This window comes from Tursiops truncatus, chromosome 2 (genome assembly GCF_011762595.2).
Source record: "Tursiops truncatus isolate mTurTru1 chromosome 2, mTurTru1.mat.Y, whole genome shotgun sequence".
Lineage (NCBI taxonomy): Eukaryota > Metazoa > Chordata > Mammalia > Artiodactyla > Delphinidae > Tursiops > Tursiops truncatus.
In genome coordinates, this window is record NC_047035.1 from 4,787,397 (window position 1) to 4,803,077 (window position 15,681).

Below are 15,681 nucleotides of genomic sequence, written 5' to 3' on the forward strand. Positions count from 1 at the left end.
CCCGACCTCAGTAAACAGCTGGATGCTTACTTAGTGTAAGTACTTCCATGCCGTGTTTTGCACATACTTACACTGAACACTCATTATTGACCTGAAATTCACATCTCACCCTCTCATGATCATTTCAGGGCGCTCAGCCCTTATGGAAATCAGAGAGCAACTTCTTCTGGCAGAGCCAGACAAACAAAGCCAACCCCCTAAAGCCGCTGACCTCAGAGGCAAGGAAGAGCCCAAAACACTGGAGGCTGCGGAGGGGAATTCGGGTTGATTGCCAGGAGGCCCGCAGCCTGTTGACCTGGGGCGGGGCGCGCTTTCTCCCTCGAAGCCCCAGTTTGCTCATCTGTAAAATGCATTCACTCTGTGTTTTTCACTCATTCAGCGAATGTTTATTGGGCCCTCCTGGTTGCCAGCCTCTGCTGCAGGGTCTGAGGACCCAGCAGGGAACGAGGCAGACAGAAATCCCTGTCCTGGGGAGCTGCCACTCCAGGGGGGTGAGGCCAAGGACACACAGGCCCGGCAGGGAAACGGGGAGAGAGGATGCCTGCAGAGTGTAGGAAAGGCCTCGCCAATAAAGTTGCGTTTGAATGTTGAGTGAAGGAGGAGAGGGGCAGCCGTGGGGTATCTGGGAGACAGATCCAGGCAGAAGAACAGCACGTGCAAAGGCCCTGAGGCAAGGCCGTGCTGAATGCGGCTGGAAGGTGAGGTCCAGGGGGCAATGGGAAGGCTACCTGCCATCAGTGATCAGTGTGAACACGTTGGGCCTGACCCTGGCGATGTAGGAGCTTTGGAGATGGAGGGCGGATTGGACTTAGCCTTCAACAGGACCCCTCTGGCTGAGAGCAGGTGAGGGCAGGAGCCAGTTAGGAGGCTGTGTAGCAATGCCGCACAAGAAAAGTTGGACTCAGCGTGGTGGGCGGCGCTGGAAAGAGCAAAGGAGTCAAGGGTGCCTCCAGGCTCGGGGAGGAGTGCTGGCCCTGCTGGGTCGGGGCAGGGACTGGGGAGGGAAGGCTGTGGATTTGGGGAGGGCGAGCGGAGTGGGATACAGTGGGCCCCACAGGTCTGTGCCGCCTGCGAGATATCCAAGCAGAGTCAGAGGCAGCAGAGGGTATGCACGCCTGGAGTCGGGGAGACACAGATTTGGGGGCCCTCAGTGGAGCGATGGTATTTGTGGCTGAGGCCACCATGGGGTGAGTGTACCCGGGGCAGGAGAGAGATTGGAGGCACTATTCCTGGGTCCTGCTGGTTAGGAGGCCAGGGAGAGGAGGGCCACCCGCAGAGGGGGCTGAGAAGGACGGCCAGGTGAGGATGGTGTTTGCAGGAGGAGGGAGGCGTCGACCGTGCCATTGGCCGCTGAGGGCTCAGGTCGCCTGGGCACTGAGCTCAGGGACCGGCGAGAGCTGGTTCAGTCGCGTGGAGGGGACGCGAGCCAGGTTGGGTATTGGTCCTGGCAGGCTGGGTGCAAGGACAGGCAACGTTTCTTGGAGCAGAGAATGAGGACAGGTCCAGGAGGGTCAGCAGAGGGTTGTTCTCAATATGGCAAGCGTACCTGCATGTTCTTGTGCTGGAGACAATGATGCAGTAAAGAGGGGAAAATTGGTGGTCTGGGAGTGAGGGGAGGGTAGCTGGAGCCGCGCCTGGAGTGGGCGGAGGGGCTGCCTGGCGGGCTGTCTATAGTAACAGGCGGGCAGATGCTGGTAGGTGGGGAGACCTGGCGGTGGCATCTGCGAAAGTTCCCTAGGGGTGGCTTCTTTTTTCCCGAGGAAAAGGAAGCGAGGTCATCAGCTGTGAGTGGCGGTGCGGGAGGAGGCGTTGGGAGGTTGAGCAGGGAGGAGAAAGTGAAGGAACGGAACAGGGGATGTGGTAAGGTTCCCGGGTCAGTCTGCCGGATGAGCAGAAAGGGAGGCCTGTCAGCTCGGCCGTGTGACTTCCTGCCATCTGTACAGGTGCAGGCGCCGAGTCTATGGAGAGCTGACCCTAACCAGAGTGGGGTTTGGGAGGTCCGGGAGGGCTTCTTGGAGGAGGTAGACAGAATGAACTAAAGAACAGGGAGGGGGTGTTCTCAGCAGGAGCGGCAGCATGTGCAAAGGCCCGGCGGTGACTCTGCAGCTCCTCCGCCCACTTGCCCAGGTTGCTCTTCTTTGTCCTGGCCCTGAGCACCCCTGGGTCCACCCGCCCACTGAGGGCTCCCAGGCTGCAGAGCTGCCAGCTCCCAGCACGTGGTTCTGCCTTGATGGGCGTGGGGGGAGGGGGTGGCGGGAGCAGGGCTGCAGCCGCCTGATAAGATGAGGCGGAAGCGAGATGAAATGTTCCCTGCAGCGTCTCCCATCTCCTGTCTCTGGGCAGGAGAGCAGTGGAGCGTCCGTGTCACCGGGCCGCGAGGAGGGAAGAGGGACTGGTTCCACTGGATGACCTCGGTCAGCAAACCAGGAGAGAGCAGGGCCTGAGCAGGCGTAGAGTTTGAGGTCACCCCCTGTCTGGCTTGAGTGGGTGACCCCTCCTGGCTGTGGGCCCCCAGGCCAGCCCTGTGACAGTCCCCTCCCCCAGTACACACGCACACGCTGTTGCACAGTGGCCTGGCGTGTCCAGAGTCCCCTTCTCCGTGCACGTGGCGGTGCTGGTGAAATGGCTACAGTCAGCCCAGGGGCTGCCCAGGGGCTGCGCAGGCGTGTCTGAGCCGCAGACCAGTGCCAGCCGGAGGCCCAGGACTGCTTCCCTCCAAGGAGAAGCTCACGGCCCACCAGGAAGCGGGATGAGCTGTCCTGTGGGACTCCAGGCCCCTGCCCTTGACCCCGCCAGGTGGCTCACCTCTTAGACTCCAGCCTCTGCCCCGTCAAGCTGGCCGCGGTCGACCCTCACAGGGAGCCCGTGGCTGTGCCTTGTGATTCTGATGTGTGGGAGGCGGTTCAAGGAAGAGTAAAGGGCTGCGATTGGCGCTAAAACCTGGCTCAACGTGAGGGGAAGAACAGCTGCCCGGTGTCGAGCCCCAGGAGGGCTGTGTGGCGTCGTTGCCGTGAGCCTCAGTTTACTCATCTGTCGCATGGGTGTGGTGCACGCCTCCCTCACAGGGTGGCCTGAGACTAGATGAGTAGGTGCGTGTGGGCACCTGGGGCAGGGCAGGCCCTCGGCAGGTGCTGGGGGCGTTGGTGAACCGTTCATGCCCACCTGCCCCTCGAGAAGGGTCCTCAGTAGGTTCCCACTGGGGACACAGGATGGAATCAGTGCAGCAGTGAACAAGTTCAAGGGGAACAGAGAAAGACTGTTTGTTCTGAGACACAGAAAAGCGGTGGCCACCAAGCACGGGGGCACAGGCCAGGGCACGGGGGGTGCGGCAGGGGCGAGGGGGCTCTGAGGCCCTGCAGGGGTTGCCTCTGGCTCCTTTTGTGGAAGGATGGTGGTACCAGACCTTCTACAGGGAGACTCAGAGATGATGCCAGCATGGGACAGGGCCAGAGGCTATTCTCCAGGGACCCGCCCCCGGGCCCACGCAGGGCATCCCAAGAGTCTGATGCGGTGGTCCCAAGGTGCCCACTGGAGGCCCAGCTGGGAGAGGACCAGCTGGGTCTGAGCAGCTCTGGGGGCAAAGACCTTCTCCCAGGGCTGGGCTCACCTTGGCCAAGGTGGCCCGTCAGTGGTAGCTCTGAGGGTGGTTCCATGGTGTCTGCCTCTGCTGGGCATTGCCCTTGACACTGGGAGCTGGCACGAGTCCCTGTGCCATGAGTTCCAGGGTGTCGGCCCCTGCGGGAAGGGGAGAGGCCAGTGGGGGAGGGACCGGGTGCTCTCACCAGCACCTCAGGGGAGCAAGGAGGACTTGGGGGGGCTTACCCCCCCATTTATCCAACCCCAGAGTAGGCCCCGGGGATATAAAAATGCACCGGACCTTGCAGCCCCGGAGACAAGATCGGCTCCTCTCCTGCAGATGTTTCTGCAGATGTTTCTGCAGCCGTTCACGCAGCACATGCTGCTGGTCCCTGGCTCCACGTGGACACAGCACGGGGCACCAGGACGAGTCGGTGAAGGAGGGAGGTGGTCCCAGGGGAGGGCAGGCAGGTAGGTCCCCAGGTCCTTGTCCCTGCAGGAATGGGAGAGGGTGGAGGAGGGAATGCTGTCCCTGGCTGCAGGGGCCTGAGGTGGGGGGGGGGGGGTACCTGGCCGAGAGGACGGCGAGGACAAAGACCCTGAGGTGGAGAGGAAGGGGCTCAGGGTAACTCGGGCACAGCCTGGAGCCAGCGCGCGGGAAGGGGGCCAGCGCAGGGCGAGGTGGGGGCCGTGGGGGTCTGAGGGGACGGGGGCTTCGGGAAGGAATCTCGGGGAATTTTGCCCAGAGGCGGGAGTGGTCTGGCTGGGTTTCGTGACCTGGCGGAGGGCAGGAGACTGGGCCCCGGGACAGAGGCTCAACCCCAGTGACGCTCCCTGGCGGGCAGGCTGGGGCGGGATGGGTGTCAGGGTCCCACCAGTGAGCCCTGGGTGGGGAGGAGTTAACCTGAGCGGGAAGGAGTAGTGCCGTCCTGGCAGAGGGGACACAGCGACAAAGTCACCAGGATGAGAAGCTGCCTGCAGCGTGTGAAGAATGACAAGCAATTTGGTGTCACTGGAGCATGACTGGGGGCCAGAGCCTGAGCGCGGACAGTGCGTGTGGAGACAGGCAGTGCCACGGGGGTGCCACGGGGACCGGCTCCTGGTACCTGGGAGCCGGAGGGCGGACACTCCTTAGCCCCACCCGCCCCATCACCACAGCCCACCAGGGAGCACCTCTGCCCCCAGGAACCTTGTTCACACCGCGGAGGAGGGAAGGATGGCCCCCGGGCCCCAGAGCTCACGTGTCCTTCCACCCCGTGCCCAGCACAGCATCACAGGCATCGGGGGATTTCAGCCGCATCCCAGACTTGCTGTGTGATCTTGCTTAACCTCTCTGGGCCCCAGTTTTCTTAACTCTAGGAAGAGGCGCTCCCCCATGCCATAGGCCTGAAATGAGAATCTGGGTCAGAACAAGAGCGGTTGTCAGGGATAAATGCCTTGTGTGTGACCAGCGGCAGAGTCTGGGTCAAGTCACAGCCATGCCCCCCATTCTCTGTGCTTCCAGGCAAGCCCCGCCCCTTCCCTGGGCCTCAGTTTCCCAGGGTCCCAGCCTCCCTTCTACTCTTTTGAGAACTCACCTGCCAGGAGTCCCCAGCGGAAGGGCCTTCTGGGGTGGGGACTGGCTGGCGAGGGCTGGGACGGGGACTCCCCCAGGGATTGCTGGACCCAGCCGAGCCGCCAAAGGGGAGACTGGGTCTCTGGCTGCTCCCACGGAACGGGCCAGTCCTGCCCCTCCTCTCCGTTCACTCAGCAGCGTCGGGGTCATGGGCCAAGAGTGAACCCTGGGCCTGGACTTCCAAAGTCCAGTTCAAATGGAGATCAAGCGGCCGCCTCTCCCCCCACCCCTCCCCCAGCCCAGCCTGCAGATCAGCCCAGGAGGCCAGGGCCAGGGGCAGCCCATTTCACAGATGAGCAGATGGGGGCTTACGGAAGTGGTGATCGACGTGCAGCTCGCGGTCCCCTCAGCCCCCAGCCTATCAAATCAACACTTTCAACCTTCTCTGGGGGGAGGGGCAAAATTTGATCCTTAGTAAATTTTTTTTTTTGCTGCACCCCACAGCATGTGGGATCTTAGTTCCCTGACCGGGGAACAAAACCGCGCCCCCTGCAGTGGAATCACGGAATCTTAACCACTGGACCGCCAGTGAGGATTTTTCATCCTCGCTGTAGGAAATATGACAAATCCAGAAAAGTATAAAAGAAAATTTTTTAATTGCCCAGAATCCCACCACCCACCCAAGACGACATTAACGTTCCTTCCCTTCTGCTGTCTTGTGCGGCGCCTGCGCGCAGTGATTTTGTAAATGGGGTTGTGCCGCCCTTTCCTTAGCACATACACTCGCCCGTGTCTCTAAGCCTTGTCTGGACGCCTGATGTCCGGGGCAGCGTCCTCCCGTCAGATTTCTGCTCCGGCTCCGGGGCCAGCCAGGCCACCGGGAGCCCTCCCTGGAGAGACTACAGGAAGGGGGCGACCAAGCCGACTTGCGCCTAAAGCTGTGATGTACGTCCCGTTGCCCCCAAGCAGGGTGGCACCATGGGGCTGGGGTGGGTCATCCACCCGCCTCTGTCCCACCCCCCGCCCAGCCCAGACAGGCCACAGGCAGGGTGAGTGAGAAGGGGTGCCAGGAGGGGTGAAGTGGGTCCTGCCCTGGACCCCTAACATCCAGTAGGTCCCACAACCTCCAGAATACCCCACTGGTGTCCGTCAGCAGAGGTCGGGGGTCACACGCCCTCCATCCTCCTTGCCTCCCAGGCTCTCTGACCAACGGGTCCTGCAAGGAAGGAGCAGTAGCCAGACAGAAACCTGGAGCTGGGGGAGCCTGCCCCCCGTGGCTCCCCTCTGAGGCTGAGATGGGGATGCAGGCCTGGGGTGGGACTCGGTGACAGCAATGCAGTTGGGCAGCCGGGGCTGGCAGGTGCCTACCCCCCAGCTCCTACGCTCCTACCCTGCCACCCTGCTGATGACAAGGAGCTCTCCTGCCGGTGGGGGACGATCCCCCATCTCTCTGTGACTGCGTGCCCATGGCGGGCCCGGCGTGGCCCCCGGTCCCCGTTCTGAGCAGCTCTGTCCTCTTCACCCACAGGCTGCGCAGCCCCTGGGTGCCCTCGTGCCTCGGGCAACCCCGCGTCCTGCAGGGCCGACTGGCCAGGTCCTCACCCTCGCTCTGGGACAGGTAATACACCTGTTGTCTCCCCGGCTCCTCGGTGTCTCTGCGCCTGTCCTCAGACGTCCATCCCACATCTGCATCAACTCCCCCGATGAGGCCCAGAGAGGGGGAGGGTGTCGGCTGCCAGCACACCCTCGCCATTGCTTCCCGGCCATCTGGTCTTGGAGGCGAGGCCCCGGTGTCCCCACAGACCAGCCCTGGGCTCGGTCATCGGGCTCAGGCCTCTGCTGAGCAGCCAGAGGGGCTCCTGGTGGGAGGCAGGCGGGGTCCCACTCTGTGCCGAGGGAGCTCATCTTTCTCCCCTGTGAGGTGGGGAAGCCTTCCAGGGGCTTCCCACGGGCAAGGAGGGAACCACGAAGCATGCACCCACCAGCACACACCCTGCCGGGTGAGGCCAGATACTGATCAATTCACCAGGACCCAGGTCAAAGCGAGGGGACCCCCCCGGGCAGCAGTGTGAGCAGGGCTTCCCGAGCCCCCCAGCCGGGAGGGTGACCCTGATCCGGAGGGTGGCGCATGAGGGATTTCCAGGCCCTCCCTGTGCATCTGCTGAGGGGCCCCCTGAGCCAACTCCACACCAGGGGGGAGGCAGAGGCACTGAGCATTCCCCCCATGGTGCCTGCCCCCGGCATCGTCTCTTGGCGGTTCTGATGATCCGGGGAATGCAGGGACCACGGTGACAGCCCTGCTCCCTGAGGGCGGGTGCTTCAGCGTGTGGGTGCACACATCCCCCTTTTACAGATGTGGAGACTGAGGCTGAGGTCAGGCAGGGCTCGGGCAAATTCCCTGGGAGGGAAAGGCAGGAAAGGATGGTGGTACCAAACAGGTGACTGAAGACCTCAGGGTGCCCAGCCCAGGGCCCTCCCTGGACCAGGCAGGGGAGGGGACATGTCCAAAGCTCTGGAGTAGTTGATGGCCAGGACTTGGTGAAGGACTGTGAAGGGTGGCCACAGGCAGTGAGAGGGGTCACCACGGCTTCTCAGGGTCTGACTGGGGACCGCTGGTAGCTGTGACCTTCCCGGGGCTGGGGAGCACAGGGGGCAGAGAAGAGTCAGCACTGGACGCACTGGCTGTGAGGTGCCTGTAGGCCTTCTGGGAGGAGAGGCCGGTGGGCGGCTGGACGTGGAGGGCAGTAGAGCCCTAGAGAGAGGTCGGGGCTGCAGATGGAGGCTGGGGAGGGGTTCGTGTGTGGCTGGGCACAGAGGACCTTAGGCCTGAGATGTGCGGGGAGGGGGCGAGGGGTAAACCAGGGCCCTGAGGATCAGCCTGGGCGACGGAGCTGGAGCGGCAGAGGTGGGGAGGCGTGGTGGGGCACCGGGGTTGGCGCTGCTGTGACTGAGGGACCAGGGGGGCGTGTCCAGGGCCAGGGCCCAGGTACCTCCAGCAAGCGGGCTGGGGGCTGTGGCAGCCCAGGGCCGGACCCGCTGCGGCTGAGGGGTGGGTGGGTGGGTGTGAGGGGCTCAGGAGGTGAGAGCAGTACTTGACGGGTGGTGGGACAGAGCCGCCCAGTATGTCTGGAAGGCCATCCGGAGGCCAAGGGTAAACTGAGGCTGGGGTGGGCCGGCTCGATGAAGCTGGCTGCCTCGCGAGGGGCCGTCGCGGCTCAGATGCCCGTCTGGCGGGTCCCGGCTCTGCTCGGAGCCCACCTTACAGCCCTGTCATATTTTCCTCCTACACGTGCCTTGTTGGTGAACCTGCTCCCTTGTTCACTGTTTGTCTCCCCTCGAGACTATAAGCTCCGCGGGGCGGGGACCACATTTGTCTCATTCGTGCTGTGAGGCGCAGGGAATGGTGGGACAGGGCAGGAAAGGAAGGAAGGAGGGTGACGGGTGGATGCATCGTAGGGGGATACGGCTGGGTCACGTCAGGTGTGGAGAGTCTTGACGGCAGGGTCCGAGCTGTGGCTGCAGGCGAGTGACCAAGGTGGGGGAGGGCGGGGGCTCAGGTGGCCCCACGGGTGCTCTCACCTCTTTCCGAGGGTGCGGACCCCGCCTGTACCCTGTGACCGAGGGCTGTGGGTGACCTGCAGCCCCTGCAGGATGACTGACTTCAGGGACCGCCGCCCCACTCCCACGCCTGACCCCATGTGTGCAGGGGGCCCTGGGTGACATGGGAGAGCCCCCAGGAAGCTCGCCAGACCCCTGGGGAGAAAGGCCTGGGCCAGGGGCAGTCTGGGACCTGTAGCTGCAGGGGGCTTGGAGTGAGTCAGTCAGGCGTGCTGCCTGGAGGAAGCGGCAGGGCCTGCTTGGCAGCCATGGGCGGGCACTCTGCCACTGGTCTCCCTCCTTGCTTGTCACTCTGCATCTTCCTTGGGGACCAACTCTTGGGAGGACCCACCCCGCCCTTCTCTGAGGTTCTCAAAACGTAGGCAATGCTTTATTTTTTTAATTAATTAATTTATTTATTTTTGTGGGGTATGCGGCCTCTCACTGTTGTGGCCTCCCCCGTTGTGGAGCACAGGCTCCGGACGTGCAGGCTCAGCGGCCACGGCTCACGGGCCCAGCCGCTCCGCGGCATGTGGGATCTTCCCGGACCGGGGCACGAACCCGTGTCCCCTGCATCGGCAGGCGGACTCTCAACCACTGCGCCACCAGGGAAGCCCTATTTTTATTTATTTTTAAGAATGTAGACCTGGGCAGGAATCCAGGAAGGCTTAATCGGGGCTCTCTGGGTGTGCGCCTATGGTAACACGCGTGGTTTACAGACAGGGCCCAAGACTGAAGCCCACTCTACCCCGGGCTCTGGAGGAAGCCTCCTGCTTGCCCACAGCAAACCCACCAGAAGTTACCATCCAAAGGGTCTTAGCTCCAAATGGTCCCCTGAGGAGGGTTGGGCTTCCTCCAGCAAACAGCCCAGTTGGGCCCCTACTCCGACCCGGACACCTCTCTGAAGCCAGGGCTTTGTGTCCCCAGGGCAAGATGAGGACAGTCGCAGGTGGACTGGGGGGGTGCGTGGCGGGGACCAGCAGCCAGGTCTGTGTGATGGCAGGGACCCCGCCCACCCCGTGACACCATGGAGTTCACCTTCAGGCTGCACCATTCTGGGCTTCGTTGTGACTGTAATGTAGGGGGTGACGGGGGCAAAGTGCAGGGAGTGACAGAGCAAAGTGCACACCCAGGGCACTGAACGGCAGCTTGAACCTTAGCCTCACTCGTGGCTAACAGCCAGCAGAACTCCCCTGGCGCCCCTCACCCACCGGGCCGCTCTCCCTTCCCTGCAGAAATCAGCCCTCCCGGCTATTTAAGGTGAGTCCTTCCCCCTTGGCCCCTTCTGCGTGCTCAGCCAGTCACGGGGAAGGTGCCTCAGGTCGGCCCGTGGTTAGGTGCTCCCTGGGACCTGGGTGGCTGCCGACAGGAGGGTGTGGCCCCTGCCCTGGTGGAGTTCGCGGCCAGTCCCCTGGGTGTGGCCACCACACCTGTCCCTCCTGCCTTGTGCCCAACGGTAGCTGATGTGAATTGATGGCATATGGCTCAGAGGGTGAATCATCCCGTTCCTCTTTCCTGAGCATGGGAACTCGGCGGCCTGGGGTCCCAGAGGAGCCCTCAGTCTGTGGGGAAAATAGCGCCTCAAGAGCCAAGCCTGGCCCTGGAAGGCTTCCTGGAGAAAGGGAGACATGAGCAGGCCAGTGGTTTTCTGAGTGTCTGATGCTCTGTGCAGCTAGCTGGCCACTGTGGCGGATGCTACCTGGACGTGGGGCATCCAGGCTCATCCTCTCCCTGGCCCAGAGATCACACAGCCTGCTGGGACCACACAGTCAATTTGGGGAAGACAATCCTGGTCTAGGGTGTGGCACTAGTGCCTCTGGGCCTCAGCGTCCCCAGCCAGCGCTGTGGAGGAGCAAAAGTGGGGGACCCTGTAAGCGATGCCATCTGGAGGTCGGCTCGCAGACCGAGAGACTGGGTGCCGATGGGTGCTCTTTAAACCAGGGTCCTTTAAGCCGCCCCAAGCACTTGCCCCCCCCAGTGCCAGACTGGCTCAGGGTCAGAGACCCTGACCCCCGGGGCGGGGGCTGGGCGGTGTGCGTGCTTGTGGTGCGTGTGCGCGTGCGTTGGTGCGGCCTGGCGCACCCCGTGCGCACCCACCGGCGCCTCGAGCTCAGCGCCGCGGCCCGGCCCGCCGCCGCGTGTCGTTGCAGCGCGCTGCAGGAGCAGAAGGGCGAGCTGCGCAAGCGGCTGTCCTACACTACGCACAAGCTCGAGAAGCTCGAGACCGAGTTCGACTCCACCCGCCACTACCTGGAGATCGAGCTGCGCCGAGCGCAGGAGGAGCTGGAGAAGGTCACGGAGAAGCTGCGCAGGTAAGGGGGCGGGGCCTGGGAGGGGCGGGGCCTGGGCGGCGCGGGGCCAGGGAGGGGCGGGGCCTGGGCGGCGCGGGGCCTGGGAGGGGCGGGGCCTGGGCGGCGCGGGGCGCGGGGCCGGCGACCTGCCGCTAGCAGGGCCGTGCCTCCCACCCGAGCTGATGACCCCATTCGTACACGGGGAGTCCAAGGCTCAGCGAGGGCAGGCGGTTCTGACAAGAGTCGCGCTTTGTGCCAAGAGCTGCCACACCAGGATCTGAACTGGCGCTGGCTACTGCCGGGTACAGGCTCTTCCCAGGCACCTCTGCGTCCCCTGCTCATTCCTTCTCTTGTATCTATGTGGTGGGGCGGCAGCAAGACACAGGAGCAGCCATCCCTAGACCCAGACCCCAGCCACTGGCGCCTGGGTCTCTGACCGGGAAATGATGTCCAGCCTCGGAGGTGAACCATAATTTAGAGACGGTTCCCTTGAGCAGCACAGCAGCCAGTGACAGCAGGCTAGGGTGCGGGACCCTGAGCAATGGCTCCCTTAAAAACAAAACTTCTGTAAACATCGTGCTGCACGTGTAAGATGGGTATTCTTCTAAAAACTATTACACGCTTTCCAGGCTTCTTTTAGGAAGAATGAAAGGAAACGCAAACTTTGCTGTTGGCTTGGTTTGTTATAAATGTTTATAGAGCATTGGATTTGCAGGGAGGCTGTTTGTCCCTCACTACTTAAGCACCTCCAGCCTCAGTTTCCCCACTCGCAAGACAGGGGCAATAACACTACACATAGGTTGTCGAGAGGATGGACACTGCCCCTTCCACCGTCACACCGCATGGCGTCAACGGCTTCCCACCCAACACCTGCCTCCGTCTCAGCCTCTTCCAGGGGGAACCGTATCCTATTCACTGTGTGTCCCCAGCACTCACCCCAGGGCACATCACACAGTCTTCAGGTTAGACCCCTGCTAAACTGCTATTGAACTGTGAACCCTTTCGCCAGCTTTGTAAGGACTGTGTGTAAACTGTGAGTTAACCGGCTCTGAGTGAGGACCCGACAGAGTCCCTTGTGAATAACAGGCCTTCCCTTCTCATCTACAGGGGTCCTCGGCCCTGGCCCAGGAAATGTTGCAACAAGTTAGCTTCAATCAGATGCTTTCTAGCACAGGAGCAGTTAGAGCAGGGTGGGGCCTGTGTCCAGCCCTCAGCGGGCTGTATGGCTACGGGGGCCGTGGGAGGGTCAGGCCTGGCACAGCAGTGACGTCAAGGCCTCCGTTCCAGGATTCAGAGCAACTACATGGCGCTGCAGAGGATCAACCAGGAGCTGGAGGACAAGCTGTACCGCATGGTGAGGGCACGCCACACACCCCCACACCCCAGCACTCCCAGCCCTGGGCCCCCAGCTCTGGAACCATGGTGAGGACCTCGGGCCTGGTGGTCATGCCCTTGCCCATGAGGAGCTGGGCCAAAGGCCTCGTTTCCACGCTGCCCGCTCCCTGCTCCCCGGGGTTGGGCCAGTCCCACCTGTCTCTGCCCTGATTGGGTGCTCTCCAGCACTCACCTATCACTGTCCCCATGGTGCAGAGGAGAGACTGAGGCTCAGAGAGGCCGTGACTTGCCCAAGGCCGTCTGGCTCCTCCCTGGCGGAGCGGGACTGGAACATGGGCTGCTCTGTGCTCTGACCCTTGCGTGCCTTGGCCTCCAAACTCCTCCTCGTTATCGGCTGCGAGAGGGGACCCAGGAGCCCCCAGGCCTTGGCTGGCTGCTGAGCGCCTCCCTCTTCTGCCTGTCCCCCACCTCCAGGGCCAGCACTATGAGGAAGAGAAACGAGCGCTTAGCCACGAGATCGTCGCCCTCAACAGCCACCTGCTGGAGGCCAAGGTGACCATCGACAAGCTATCGGAGGACAACGTGAGTGCCGGGCCATTCTGACCCTGAGGGGCTGGCGCAGGGCCGGGTGGACAGATGGGATGGTCAGGACCTCACGGAGTACCTGGGCAGTCGGGGAAGGACGGGGGCTGCCTCACAAACTGCATCCCGCGAGACCCTCTACTGGAAGGAGATGGGGCTTGAGATAGGGAGCATGGGGCCACGCTGTCCCAGTCAAGGCAGGGCTTCCTGACCCCAGGGTTGGGGCGTGGCCACTCAGGACTCCTGCCTTCGGCCACTCTCAGTGGACATCAGAGTCCTGTGGCTACCCGTGGGTCCTGACTTCCAGGGTCCCGCGAGAAGGGCCCCGCTGCCTGCCACAGACCCGTCAGCTGAGCACACACTCACTGATTAGCCTCTGCTCCTCGCCGGGCCAGACCCTACGAGGCTCTGAGAATACGTGTGAACAACACAGGCAAGCGCCCTGCCCACGTGGAGTTTACATCTGAGCAGGGGAGTGGGGAGGGCGGACAGTAAACAGGATAGATATGTCAACTGTGTAGTGACTTAGAAGTGCTAAATGCTGCAGAGAAAAATAAAGCAGGGGATGGCGCTGGGAGTTGCCAGGTGCAGGGTTAGGGAATCTCAGTCGGGTGCTTCTGGAAGAGGCTGCTGGAGCCGAGACCTGAAAGCGATGAGGGAGCTAGCCATGCGACAGCGGGGAAGGGCGCTTCCCAGGCAGAAAGAGCCACAGCGGCAAAGGTGGGTCTGAGTAACTTGAAGACCAGCAAAGAGACCAGAAGGGGCTCTTGTGGGGAGGAGAGGCCGAGGGTCTGAGATCAGAAGGAAAACAGGAGGCCACATTGTATAGGCTTCAATAGGAATCTGGGGGTTTTTTTTGAGTGAAGTAGGGAGCCACTGAAGGTTCTTGAACAGAGGGGTAGCCTGACTGAACTTACTCTTACTGGGCTCCAGTGGTTGCTCTGCTGAGGACAGACCGTAGAGGACAAAGCCATGAGTGGGAAGGTCAATGAGACAGCAACCTGGGAGAAAGACGATGGTGGCTTGGCCAGGATGGCGGCCAGGGAGGTGGGAAGCGGGGGGCTTGGATTCTGGTTATATTTTGAAGCTGGAACCAAAGTGATTGACTGATTTGGGATGTGGGTTATGAGAAGAAAAAATGGGTCCAGCCCGACTGCAGGGGTCCGAGTCTGCTGGAAGGGAGCCACCTGCCATCTCCTGGGCTGGGACCTTCTGGGGGAGACGTGGGAGGGGTGGCAGGCGTTGGGCTGGAGCCGGGCCCTGGACAGCCAGGTGGAGATGCCACAGGTAGGAGATGGCGGAAGAGTGCACAGAGATGAGGGGCGGCTCTCAGAAGACTGTTAACAGCTTGGTGGCAGGTCTGGGCTGGCCAGACGGTGCCTGCAGCCCTCTGATGCCAGCGGCAGCCAGTCTGGGGCCTCACAGAAGCCCAGTTCCCAGCTCTCAACCAACTATACCCTTTCAGGGATGCATGAAGGAGTGGGAGACCCGGGTTCCCTCCACTGTGCAGGCCAAGCCGGGGCACCAGCCTCAGTGCAGAAGGTGGAGGGGCGGCAGCCACCAGGACCAGGGTCAGGGCATGGCAGGGGCGCCCACGCCCTCAGCAGCTCGCCTGAGCTGCAGGACGCCTGGGCCTGGTTGACTTGAGACTATGGGAGCAGGTGGACCTCAGGGCCCATCCGTGGACCCCAGACCCCCCGCCCCCGTCAGAGCCCTGGCTGCAGAGGGTCCCTGGCCGGCAGTGGGAACCAAGGCCCAGAGGCAGGCACGTGCAACAGAGATTTTCCAAAGATGAAACCAAAACCCCTCGAGGCCTACTGTTTGCATCTGTTTTCAGCTCAGGAGGCTGAGCTGGTCCCCGCCCGGACCCGGGGTCACACAGGCCCTCTGCCCCCCACTCGCCCTGACCCTTGCCCGGCCCTGCAGCCACGCCCGAGTCCAGGCCTCACTCTGAGACGTGGGAGCGGCAGGCCCGTTCCTCGTCCCTCGCCGTTGCCGGCGCTCTCCACTGTGTTCCCTTGGGAGGGACTCAGAGGCCGCGGGCAGGGAGACCGGGCCTGGTGTCCATGCCTGGGGCCTCTGGGACTTTAGGGCACGTTGCAGGCCCTTCTTCTCCCACTGCCCCCCACCCTGTGGGAGCTTCTCACCCGGGTCAGTGGTGGGACTGCCTGGGAGGGCGCCCTCCATGCACCAGCGGCTCCAGGTCAGAGCAGGGGCCCCCGTTCTGCAGGCGAGAGTGTGAGGCCCAGAGAGGGTCCTCGTGCTGCCCACTGCACAGCTGGCTCTGCCCGCCGGTTTCCGCATTGGCCACTGGGCACCGGTCAGGGTGGCAGCGACCTTGGCGAGGGGCGAGCCTGTGCAGAACAGCTTCTCTTGTCTTTTAGGAGCTCTATAGGAAGGACTGCAATCTAGCGGCCCAGCTGCTGCAGTGCAGCCAGACGTACGGCAGGGGCCATAAGGTGTCCGAGGTAACGTGAGCCCCGCCCCGGCCAGGCCCACCGCTGCCCCTGCCACCACTCGGGGCCCCTTCCTCGCAGGTCCCACCCTTGAGAGCGAAGGGGCTGGCTGCGCCCGAGGCCCCCTGGCCCTACTCGATCCTGCCGTGCCCTGGCCTCTCTGGGTACGTGGTGGAGGGACCACCGCATACACACCTCCCTGCCAAGCCCAGACAGCCAGCACACCCCCCACCCCGTTTCCTCTGGGCACAGCCCCCAGTCCCCACCTGCTGTGTGAGCCCCCCCCCCC

The 15,681-nt window shown here is 62.8% G+C and overlaps 1 protein-coding gene across 10 annotated transcripts in view; it reads left to right on the forward strand.

The window, feature by feature from the left end:
• Window positions 1–15,681, forward strand: part of BEGAIN (brain enriched guanylate kinase associated) — a 44,105-nt gene that overhangs the window by 25,656 nt on the left and 2,768 nt on the right. For 2 of the 10 annotated variants that reach the window (XM_033850611.2, XM_073800043.1), the window contains 5 exons: window positions 6,660–6,749; window positions 10,879–11,040; window positions 12,307–12,373; window positions 12,829–12,936; window positions 15,321–15,404. In XM_033850611.2, coding sequence (XP_033706502.1) covers window positions 6,660–6,749; window positions 10,879–11,040; window positions 12,307–12,373; window positions 12,829–12,936; window positions 15,321–15,404 — 511 coding nt within the window. The other 8 variants (XM_033850612.2, XM_073800044.1, XM_033850613.2 and 5 more) reach the window with 7 other exon arrangements.